This window comes from Thecamonas trahens (genome assembly GCF_000142905.1).
Source record: "Thecamonas trahens ATCC 50062 unplaced genomic scaffold supercont1.20, whole genome shotgun sequence".
NCBI lineage: Eukaryota > Apusomonadida > Apusomonadidae > Thecamonas > Thecamonas trahens.
Window position 1 is genome coordinate 290,669 of NW_013657660.1, and position 10,351 is coordinate 301,019.

Genomic DNA, 10,351 nt, shown 5'->3' on the forward strand with positions numbered 1-10,351 from the left:
CACAGTGGTGCATGCTTCCCTCGTGTTTGTATAGTTGTATGAGTCGTCGGCGGGCTCCCTCTTGGCCCAGACCCAGTACTCCAACACGCCGACCCTGCTTGACCGCCATTTTTCTTTTCGGGGGGGGGGGAGAGAGAGAGAGAGGAAGGGAGACGGGTACAGCTGACTGCAGACGGCCGGGGAGATGGAGCGGGACGACGAGGTACCCGAGGGTGTGGAGAAGCTATTCCTCCGGCTTGAGCACCAGCGGCACTTTCATACTATTATTGGTGAGGACGTGACAGTCCAGGACCCGTTTGTCCTCCTGCCCAAGGCCGCCCTGGAGGACCAGCTCGACTCTATTGTCTTTGCCTTTGACCCGCTGCTGAAAAAGGTGGCAAACTACGACGGCGAGGAAATGCTCCTGGTCTACGACGACAACGACGACGGGGATGGCCACAACTTCCTCCTCTGTGTCACCGAGGAGGCCAAGGAGAACATGCTCGGTCGTGCTGGGCCTGGCCCTGGCGGCTCGGCCAGCCGGGCTGACCGGGCCGCCGGTGAGGCAGCCGACCCGGGCGCGGCAGGCGGGCAGGGCGGCGGGCCCGGACCTGACCGTCGCACCGCCTCGGTCTTTATCTCGGCGGCGCCCGGTGAGGTCGAGGCCGAGATTGCCGCCGGCTCGGCCAAGCCAACCCGCCCGCTGCTCAAGCTGGCCATCTCGCGCCCGCGCAAGTTCTTTGGCGCGCCGTACAAGCTCGGCGATCGCGAGGCCCACGATGGGATGGAGGAGTGCCGCCCGTACAAGGACCCCAACTTTTCAGTCGTCCGCCTCGAGGCCGACGTCGGTTTCCAGGCCGTCCGGCGGACCGCCGAGTCCGGCTTGCAAACCGGTTGGAGCAAGCCGGAGAACGCCGCGACGCAGTGGGAGGCGCAGACCATGGAGTCGGCCGCCGCCGCCAAGCACCTCGACGACGACGCCCTGGCGGCGGCGCTGGGCGAGAAGGCCGCGCTCTTTGAGTTTGCCCTCCAGCAAAACAACGCCGTCAACGTCTACGCCGACAACTTTGCCGCCCTCGTCGACGAAGACGCCGTTCTCGGCCGCGAGTCCGAGTCGCTCCTTGTGGAGACCCACTCGTGCTCGGACGCGCAACTCATCGGCGACGCGCTCCTGACGTCGGCAGACTGGCAGCCCGGCCGCCGCGATGTCCTCGCCGTCGCCGTTGCCGCCAAGGCCTCGTTTGACGAGCGCGCCGCAGAGTCGAACGTCAACAAGCCGCCGTCGCTGGTCGCGGTCTGGAACCTCTCGGTCACCATCCACTCGCACCCGGTCCTCTTGCTGCAGGCCCCAGCCGACGTCCGTGTCGTCCGGTTCTGCCCCTCGCAGCCGCACATTCTTGCCGGCGGCCTCGTCACCGGCCAGGTTGTCATCTGGGATATTGCCGAGGCGCAGGCCGCCGTCGAGTCGTCGCACCTCAGCGGGAGCGGAAGCGCCGGGCCGGCACTCGGCGCCTCGGCCGCCACCGCCGTCCTCCCGGACGTCCTGCAGGCAAAGGCCACGCCCGCGGCGTCGCGGCCTGGCACCCAGGGAGGGAGCGGGAGCGCCGGTACTGCCGGTGCCTCAGCCGCTGCTGACATCCCGGTTGTCTCGTTCTGCCTCCTCTCGACCATCGAGAGCTCGCACAAGCGGCCAGTGACGGACATTGTGTGGATGCCGCCGCAGTTTGAGGTCAACTCGTCGGGAACAGTCAACGAGGACGAGACGGTGCTCTCGCACCAGTTTGTGTCGTCGTCGTACGACGGCGCAGTGGTGTTCTGGGACATCCACTCGCGGAAGGATCTGGTGTCGGAGCGGGCGTGGCGGCCGCTGCACCGCATCCGGCTGCACAAGGTGTCGCGGATGGGCGACCACGGCCCCATCAAGGTGGCGGTCGACCCGTTGCGCGCCCAGCTGACGGCCATCACTGAAGATGGCGAGCTGGTCTTTGCAGACTGGCGCATCAACCGGTCCGAGCAGAAGCGGCAGGTCGTCCGCGCCAACTTTTACGGCGCGCCCGGCTTTGGCGCCGCCATTGCTCCGCACCCGGTCCTGCCGTCCATCATTCTCACGGCCTCGGACTGGTGCACCCAGATCTGGACCGAGGCCGAGTCCAAGCCGCTCATCACATCCCCGGCGACACCAGCTGTCATTACTGATGCCGTCTGGTCGCCGTCGCGGGCTGGCGTCTTTTACATCGCCCGCGCAGACGGGTGCATCGAGGTCTGGGACTTGCTCGAAAAGTCGCACGGCCCGTCGCGCATCGAAAACATCACCAGCTCAACCGCCATCACCTCGGTCGCCATCCTCACCGTCCCGCACAAGAAGCGCAAGCGGAAGGCGGTCAAGCAGCTTCTCGCCATCACCGATGACTCGGGCTTTGTCCGCGTCGTCGCCATCCCCCGCTCGCTGGTCAAGGGCCCAGCCCAGGAGGCCGAGTTTGTGGGCAAGCTCTTTGAGCGCGAGCGTGAGCGCCTTGTCTACTTTGCGGACGTCATGATCCCGCACCGCGACGAGCTCGCCCTAGCTGAGCGCGCCTCGGCCGACGCACGCGCAAAGGCTGCCGCCATGGCCGCCATGGATGCCGACGAAGACGCCAAGGAAAAGGTCGCAGAGCTGCAGTACCAAAAGTTCCAGGCCAACTTTGAGCGCGAGCTCGAGATGATGGCTGGCGGCGCGCCGTAGTAGTAAAACGCGAACAACTGCTAGCCGGCTGTACGGCTACCTACCGATCCCGGAACGACGGCATCGACCACTGCGCAGCCTTGACGGGATCCTCTGCGAACCAGTCGGCGCTCACCACGTCGCTCGCGGTCAGCCGCGCCGCAGGGTCGTAGGTGAGCATGCTGCTGATCAGCCGGCGGCCAGCGAGCGAGGTTCCGTCGGGCAGCCGATCGTCGAGGTACGAGTCGCGCTGCGCCGGGAGCACATACTTGCTCCCGCCGGGCAGGAGCGAAAAGCCCGGCCAAACCGCATCCGACGGCGCGCCCAGCAGCAGGCACATCTTCTGGACGTACGCGGTCTCCGAGTCTGCGCGGAGCAGCGGCTCACCGGTGAGGAGCTCGACAGTGACAGCGCCAGCCGACCACACGTCAACAGCCGTGTTGTACGCCGCCTCGCCAAAGATCAGCTCGGGCGCGCGGTACCAGAGCGTGACCACCGTCGGAGTGAGCACCGCTGGCGGCGGATCGCCAAACGGCCGGACGAGGCCAAAGTCGGCAATGACCAGCCGCCCGTCAGCCGAGTACAGCAGGTTGGCTGGCTTGATGTCGCGATGGATGAGCCACGAGGCGTGAAGAAAGGCAAGGCCCGAGAAGAGTTGCCAGACAAGCAGCTTGGCCTGTGCACTGGTGAACGCGCCGGCGCCGTGGGCGTCGAGGATGACCTTGAGATCCAGCGGATGATGCTCGAGGACCATGTACACCTCGTCCATGGTCTCGCCGACCACCACCTCGAGCAGGCGGACCACATGCGGCGATTCAAGCGAGCGAAGGGCAGCAAGTTCCCGCAGAGCAGTGACGGGAAAGCCTTCCTCCACATTCCCCAGCTTGAGCTTCTTCAAGGCCACAGGTGCCGCGTCGGCCTTGTCCTTGCGGACAGCCTTGAAGACCAAGCCATACTGACCCTCAGCAATGGTTGAGACCTTCCGATACAGATCCTTCAGCAGTCGAGCCCTCTTTGACTTGCGCAGTGTGGGCGGTGGTGTCGATGCCTCCCGTTTACGAGTGTCAGCCATGGTGATGGGTGCGAGCGAGGGAGGGGGGGGAGGGGGAGGGGGGTGTCAAGGGACATTATTGGCATTGGCAGAGGCAGAGGCATCGGAGACATAGGCCATTTGGCCATTGGCCATTGGGGCATATCGTCAGTGAGGGAGTTAGTTGGGGAGGGGGGACGGGGGAGGGGGGGGGGGGGAGAGAGGGGACCACAGGCAAGGGGAGGGGGAGGGGGGATACACGACACACTTGACTTGTACTTGTCTACAGTGTGTGTGGAGATGGGCAAGCGGAGAGTGGATGATGCAGAGGACGTGATCGATGAGCGTGTGGCTAAGCGAGGGAAGCCGCTGGGTGAGGGGGAGGATGGTAGGATGATGGGGGGGGAGGAGGCGGTGACGGGCAAGGACAAGTCCAAGGACAAGTCCAAGGACAAGTCCAAGGCCAAGTCCAAGGGCAAGGATAAGGCCAAGTCCAAGGACAAGGCCAAGGCCAAGTCCAAGGACAAGGATAAGAGCAAGGACAAGAGCAAGACAATGACCTCGTCCATGGACGAGGGTGTGACAGAGGCGACAGAGGCCGTGGACATGGTGGTCGAGCCCGCCGAGAGCGACAAGGCCGTCATCAACAAGCTGACTGGAAATCCGATGCCTCGGGACAAGGCCAAGAGCAAGAAGAAGGAAAAGGACGGTGGGGCCACTGCTGGCCGCAAGAAGCCGCGGTGGAAGAACTCGGATCAGACCACCGTCTTTGTGGCCAATCTGTCGTTTAATGCCATCGAACCCAAGGTCCGCAAGCTGTTCGAGGACATCGGTAAGGTCGCCGACGTGCGCTTTGTCAAGGAGAAGGAGACCGGCGCGTTCCGCGGCCTCGCCTTTGTCGAGTTTTTCACCGCAGACGCCGCCCGCATCGCCGTCGGCCGCTCCGGTGAGCTGAAATACGCCGGCAAGCAACTGCGCATCGAGCACAGCCAGACCCGGCTTCAGATCCCGCGGGCACAGCTTGAAGCAGCGTACGACGCCGCCACCGGCGAGCTCGACACCACCGCTCTCCCGCGCTTCCTGCGCCGCGCCATCAAGCGCGGCGAGATGACCACCGACGAGCTACTCATCCGACTCGGCCTCCGCGAGCCCGAGCCCGAGCCCGAGCCCGAGCCCGAGCCGGCGTCCGACAATGGCGACAAGCGCAGAAGCAAGGCCAAGGGCGGCGACAACGACGATGACGCCACCAGCGACAACGACAATGCCGAGGCTGAGCCCGCCGAGCCGGCTCCGCCGCCGGCCGATCTCTACGCCGTCCACGTCCACAACCTCTCGTACGACACCACCCAGGCGGATCTAGCCAAGCTCTTCGCCAAGTACGGCACCGTGGTCTCGGTCACTGTCCACACGGGGGTCAACGGCGCGCCCACTGGCCGCGCCACCGTGCTCTACTTCTCCGGCTCGGGCGTCCGTGCCTCGGTCGTCAACGCGGCCGGCCTTGTGGTCAACGAGCGCCACATCCACGTCGCCCCGGCCCATGAGCAGGTCATGAAGGGCACAACGTACGGCAAGGCCCTGCGTACCAAGCAGCGCGCCGCCGAGCTCGCCGCCGAGCTCGCCGCCAAGACCAGGCGCTCCAAGGGAGCAAGCAGCCGTGGCCGCCGTGGCCGCGGTCGCGGCGGCCGTGGTCGCGGTCGCGGCGGCCGCGGCCGTGGCCGTGGCCGTGGCCGTGCCTCTGCAGGTCCGTCGCGCGGCTCGCCGGCCATCCGCGGCGGCAAGTTCTTTGCCTCGTGGACCGCCACCGCTGACTCGTGAACAGCCCAGTCCCCCTGATCATGTGATGAATCCCATGCCATCACTTGCCGTCCCAACATCAATGTGCTTGTCCGCAGTGCCAATGAAACTCGCGCATCAACCCGACGACCCAGCAATGACACTGATTCGGTCAGTCCCGCCCTTGGCTTTCCCCTTGCCCTTGCCCTTGCCCTTGCCCTTGCCCTTGCCCTTGCCCTTGCCCTTGCCCTTGCCCTTGCTGTGCGCCGCCGCCCGCCTCAGCCGCGCGATGCGGACGCTTTCATCGTCGACTCGAGGCACGACGCGCGAGGTACGGATCATTCTCCCCGAGCCCGGATCGACGCGGATGGCAGCCAGCTCCCGGAGCGAGCGGAGTGACTCACGCGACGGCGGCGGCGAGGAGCGGCCCAGCTCGCGACCATCGTCGTCCACCGATGACGGCTCCAGCACCAGCACCACAAAGCCAACCACCACCGCCACCAGCAAGATCAGCACCTTGCACCCCGCAACCACAAGCTCGCCGACCTCCATGACCGTCCGCTCTCCACACACAGCGACAAGTGCCCACTCCTCGCGGCAACGACTGCGGTGCCAAGCTCCGGTACAGCAAGCCGAGCACCGAGCACCTCACTCGAGCAAAGACGGCACCAACAGGGAGACATGGCAGCCATCGTGGCGGGCGCCGACTCGCGGAATCAAGAAAGGGAGCGTGTGCCCGTTTTGCTCTGGCCAGAGTGGAGCAGTAGCCTGGGGGAAGCCATCGAGGTCGAGCTTGGCCGTCCTGCTGGCGGCAGCGGCGGCGGCGAGTCGACTGCCACTGCTGCTGGCTTCATGAACTCGATCCTGGCTCCGGCCCTTAAGGCTACCGATCCACTGTTTTCGGTGGACAACGTCCGCCTGGCCCATGCCCCAGCAGTGGCACGGGCTCGCGAGACATGGGATGTGACGCGCATGACTCTTCTGCGTCCAGAAGACAGCTGGGTCGTGCCGGGCGACGGCGCGAATGGCAACATCGCGCTTGTCCTCGTCCCCTCCCCGCAGCTCTACCTCGACTCGGCCGGCGGCATCGCCTTTCCAGATCCGATCCAGCGCCCACGATTGGCCGAGCTTCTCGCTTGGGCCCAGAACCTGACCATCAAGGACGTTGTCGATGACCCACGGCTGAGTCTGCCTGCGCTCGGCGCCGATCTGCCGTCGGCGTCGCGGCTGGCGAGCGAGTTTGGCGTGGGGACCGACAATGGCGGTAGCTTTGAGAGCATCGACGCGCTGCAGACTGCTGTTGAGGCTCAGCTCTCCCGTCCGCGCCGCCGGCTGTTCAACGAGCTTGCTTTTGGCGCGTACGGTCTCGCGCCGTGGCTCGAACTCCTCGGCGTCGCGCCAGGCGACGACGACGACGCCGCCGTGGACACCGCCGCAGATACCAGCGATGCCAAGCCTGGTCCGTCCAGCGATGCAGCGTCGGGCTTCGCCAAGTTCAAGGCTGTGACTGCCGCGGTGTGGACGCTTGTGTACCACCCGTCTAAGAGCTCGGTCTACGCCGGCGGCGGCCCGTTTGAGCTCTCGCTCCGGCTCGGCGGTCAGTATCCGCTCTCGTTGCCGTCGCTCCACGTCGAGACGCCGCACATGGTGCACTTGCATGTGGTCGACTCACTCTCGGCGGTCCACCCCAACGCTCCGGCGCGGCGCGGGCGAATTGATCTCGAGCGGCTGCGCCCGGCGCAGTGGAGCCCGACCGCGTCGCTCATCGAGGTCTTTACCACTGTGGTTGAGCTGTTTGAGGGCGAGCACACCGGACCCGACGAGTTGCTTGCGCGCACTCCGTTTGCCATCTCGCACGATGCTCGCCTCGGCGAGCTCTATCGCACCGACAGGGCCGGCTATCATCAGGCAGCCGCAGCCTCGGGCGCGGTCGCGGATCCGGCACTCGGTGGCGCGCGCAGCCCCGGATCCCTTGTTGACCCGCCAGCCTGCGCCGCAGTCGCCACAGCCTGCAAGCTCGCCGGCAACGCGGCTTTGGGCCGGGGCGAGCTGGCGACTTCCCGTGCGCTCTACGCCCGCGGCCGCGCATGGTGCCGGCAAAACCGCAGCGAGCCTGAGCTGGCCGAACTCTACCTCGCACTCGAGCTCAACGACTCGCTGGCGGCGATCCGCGACGGCGACGCACGGGCGGCGCTGGCTTCCGCCAACGCCGCTCTCGCCGCGGCACCCTTATCGACCAAGGCTCTCTACCGTCGCGCCAAGGCGCACGCTGCGCTGGGCGACGACGAGCTGGCCATTGCAGACCTGGAGCGCGCAGTGGCGCTCGCGCCGAACGACGCTGCTCTGGCCCGCGAGTTGGCCAGAGCTCGCAAAGCCAAGGCCCGCGCCAAGGCCGAGCAGGCTGCGCTCTACCGACGAGCGCTGGGCGGAAGCTGACCCACTCCATAGCCCTGTGTGGACTCGCGTGAAGTCACTGGTGGGTAAAGAGAACCGCCGGAATGTAGGCGACCGAGACCTTGGGATCGGCAAGCAGGCGGGCAAAGAGCCGCGAGTCGGCGTCAAACATGCCCTTGGGCTCGGTGATGAGGTCAGCGACGACAAAGTTGGGCTCGTCCGGATTGAGCAGGCGAGTGGAGATGACAGCGGCACCAAGATCGATGGCGCCGTCCGTCCGCAGCTTGTGGCCGACGTGATGGGTGGTAAAGTCGACATGGACAAAGTCGATGCCACTGTTGAGATGCGGGAGAATGGCCGGCACAAAGTCGGCCGAGTAGAGGTTGTCGCCGTTGGTGATGAGCACATAGTCGCACGCCGCACGCCCCGGTAACATCGGCGAGCGCAGGTTCAGTACCCGCGCCAGCTCGGCCTCGGTCCGCAGGTAGCCGACCGGCGAGCCGTACCCGCGCCGTGACGCTCCGAGGCAGGCAAAGCCCGAGGCCTCGAACGAGACATCGTTGTTAGCTGGTGCCACCACAACCCTGCAGTCGTCGACCTCGGCCGCAAGCTCATCCAGATACTGCGGATTCTCTAGCGGGCCGGGAACAGTGGCCTCGGCGAGAAATATGGTCATGTTGGCGTAGCGCGAGGCAAAGAGCGAGTGCAGCAGCGCTGGGATCTGTCCACGCTTCGGCTCGTACGTGCGGACGACGACGCAGAGCTCCGGGCCTGTGGTGAGGCTGGTGCGGTCGAGGGTCTGGCGGCCATCCGGTGCGTGCATAACACACTCGGCCTTGCGGCGTGTCCCGCCGAGGCGCGCCAGCTTGCGGGCCGTCTCCAGACCGAGTCCGGCGTACAAGATGTCTGCGGCGATGCGCCCGTTCGGCGTCTCGGCCATGCCGCGCGCGCGGTACTCGGCGAGCTCATCGGAAACCTGCACAAACTTGGCCTGGTACTTGCGGCTGCACCCATTGTCGGCGCCGGGAGCCTTTCGCTCCGGTCCACGGCCATAGATGGCGCCAAGAGAAGCCCTCCGCCCAGCCGCCACCGCCGAAGACGCCGCCACCGCCGAGGTGTAGCCCACTCCTTGAGCCGAGCCCCACTCTCCCACCACCCACCACCCGCCCACAAGCAGCAAAGCTGCCATAACCACAATCGCCTGTCGCCGTTGCTGTGCCACCATCCCCGCGCGCGGCAGCAAGGTCGACTCGCGTGTGCCGAGTTGCGTGAGGTGGCGACTCCGTGTTGGATCGAGCAGTCGGTCGGCCGGCGTGCGGCAGACGGGGACATTCGCGAAAGGGTGACGGGGGAGACCGGAGCAGACCAAGGGCGCCACACTGCACTGCGCAAGAAGAACAACAGAAACACACATACATCATGCGGGGACTTGTTGAGCCGTACTACTCGGACAAGTACAACGACGACATTTACGAGTACCGGTACGTGCTCTTCAAGCGTGTCCATACCGATGAACGGCACCATGCCCAGCCCCTGCTTGCCCTCCACCTTGAGCAGGTGGCCTCAGCCGGCTTGGCGCCCACTTGCCAAATTTTGAACTTTTTTCGCCCACCTGGAAACTCACCCGCTCGCTCCTTGCTGGTTCCCCCCTCTCTGACCACAGTCACGTCATCCTTCCGCAGGACTGGGTCTCACGCGTTCCGAAGGACCGCCTCATGTCCGAGTCTGAGTGGCGCAAGATTGGCGTCCAGCAGTCGCGAGGTACGTCATGCCCCTGCCCCTGCCGTGTCGTGTCGCCTTCCCAAAACGCCAAAGTTTGTGATCGCAAACTTGGTGCCATAATTACCACACGGCGCCATTCTCGGAGTGGCGACACGGCATGGCGACCTGGGAGCCCTACCCCCTCCCCCTCTACCCCCTTCCCTCCTCACGCACACATTACTTACTCACATGACTACGACAATGGGGGACTGGTATGCCTGTACTGGTGACGACGATAGGATGGGTTCACTACGAGATTCACAACCCCGAGCCGGTACGCGCACTTTCTTTCGCGCACTTTCCCCCCTCCTCCCCCCGCCCTCCCCCCCCTCCCCGTCCCTCTCTCCCCTTCCACTCCCTCGCCCCTCCCTCCCCGCGCATACTCACCCGATCTTCCATCTTCGACCCAACAGCACATCCTGCTCTTCCGTCGCGCTCTCGCCTGAGCATGTCCTTGTAAACTCGAACTCTCCCCTGGCACCACCACCATGTGGGCAAGCTCGCTTGGCAGGTTGACTATGGTAGACGATTCTCGCGAGCATGTCATTGCGCTATGTGGTTGGTTGGGTAGCCTCTGGCTCTGCGATTAGATTGTGGGTGCACGGGGTGCGATGCCGCGTGGGCGAACGGGGCGGGCAGAAGTGCCTGTGGAGGGCTTGGAGGGCATGGGCGGCGGGCCGGCGGCTGGCGGCGGCGGGGCGACAACGAGGCGA

General features: G+C 65.6%; 7 protein-coding genes across 7 annotated transcripts in view; 3 read left to right on the plus strand and 4 right to left on the minus strand.

The window, feature by feature from the left end:
* Window positions 1-175: 175 nt before the first annotated feature.
* Window positions 176-2,724, plus strand: AMSG_04681 (WD repeat protein 63). The gene has a single exon (XM_013902899.1). The coding sequence runs from the start codon at window positions 185-187 to the stop codon at window positions 2,699-2,701; it is 2,517 nt and encodes an 838-aa protein (XP_013758353.1). The 5' UTR covers window positions 176-184; the 3' UTR covers window positions 2,702-2,724.
* A 17-nt stretch (window positions 2,725-2,741) lies between these two features.
* On the minus strand, window positions 2,742-3,752 carry AMSG_04682 (cmgc/cdk/pitslre protein kinase; the record flags this gene model as incomplete). Its single annotated transcript, XM_013902900.1, has 1 exon — window positions 2,742-3,752. The coding sequence occupies one exon, from the start codon at window positions 3,750-3,752 to the stop codon at window positions 2,742-2,744; it is 1,011 nt and encodes a 336-aa protein (XP_013758354.1).
* Window positions 3,753-3,981: 229 nt separating this feature from the next.
* On the plus strand, window positions 3,982-5,630 carry AMSG_04683 (uncharacterized protein). Its single transcript, XM_013902901.1, has one exon. It carries the CDS (start codon window positions 4,011-4,013, stop codon window positions 5,523-5,525), a length of 1,515 nt encoding a protein of 504 aa, XP_013758355.1. The 5' UTR covers window positions 3,982-4,010; the 3' UTR covers window positions 5,526-5,630.
* AMSG_04684 (uncharacterized protein) lies at window positions 5,385-6,035 on the minus strand (the record flags this gene model as incomplete). The annotated part of the gene is made up of 1 exon (XM_013902902.1): window positions 5,385-6,035. One exon carries the CDS (start codon window positions 6,033-6,035, stop codon window positions 5,622-5,624), a length of 414 nt encoding a protein of 137 aa, XP_013758356.1. The 3' UTR covers window positions 5,385-5,621.
* Window positions 6,036-6,335: 300 nt separating this feature from the next.
* Window positions 6,336-7,919, plus strand: AMSG_04685 (uncharacterized protein; the record flags this gene model as incomplete). Its single annotated transcript, XM_013902903.1, has 1 exon — window positions 6,336-7,919. The coding sequence occupies one exon, from the start codon at window positions 6,336-6,338 to the stop codon at window positions 7,917-7,919; it is 1,584 nt and encodes a 527-aa protein (XP_013758357.1).
* AMSG_04686 (uncharacterized protein) lies at window positions 7,851-9,066 on the minus strand (the record flags this gene model as incomplete). Its single annotated transcript, XM_013902904.1, has 1 exon — window positions 7,851-9,066. One exon carries the CDS (start codon window positions 9,064-9,066, stop codon window positions 7,954-7,956), a length of 1,113 nt encoding a protein of 370 aa, XP_013758358.1. The 3' UTR covers window positions 7,851-7,953.
* A 653-nt stretch (window positions 9,067-9,719) lies between these two features.
* The window catches only part of AMSG_04687 (uncharacterized protein), a gene marked incomplete at both ends in the record, with an annotated part of 2,462 nt that continues 1,830 nt past the window's right edge, over window positions 9,720-10,351 (minus strand). The window contains one exon of the mRNA XM_013902905.1: window positions 9,720-9,773. Coding sequence (XP_013758359.1) covers window positions 9,720-9,773 — 54 coding nt within the window. The remainder of the gene's footprint in view (window positions 9,774-10,351) is intronic.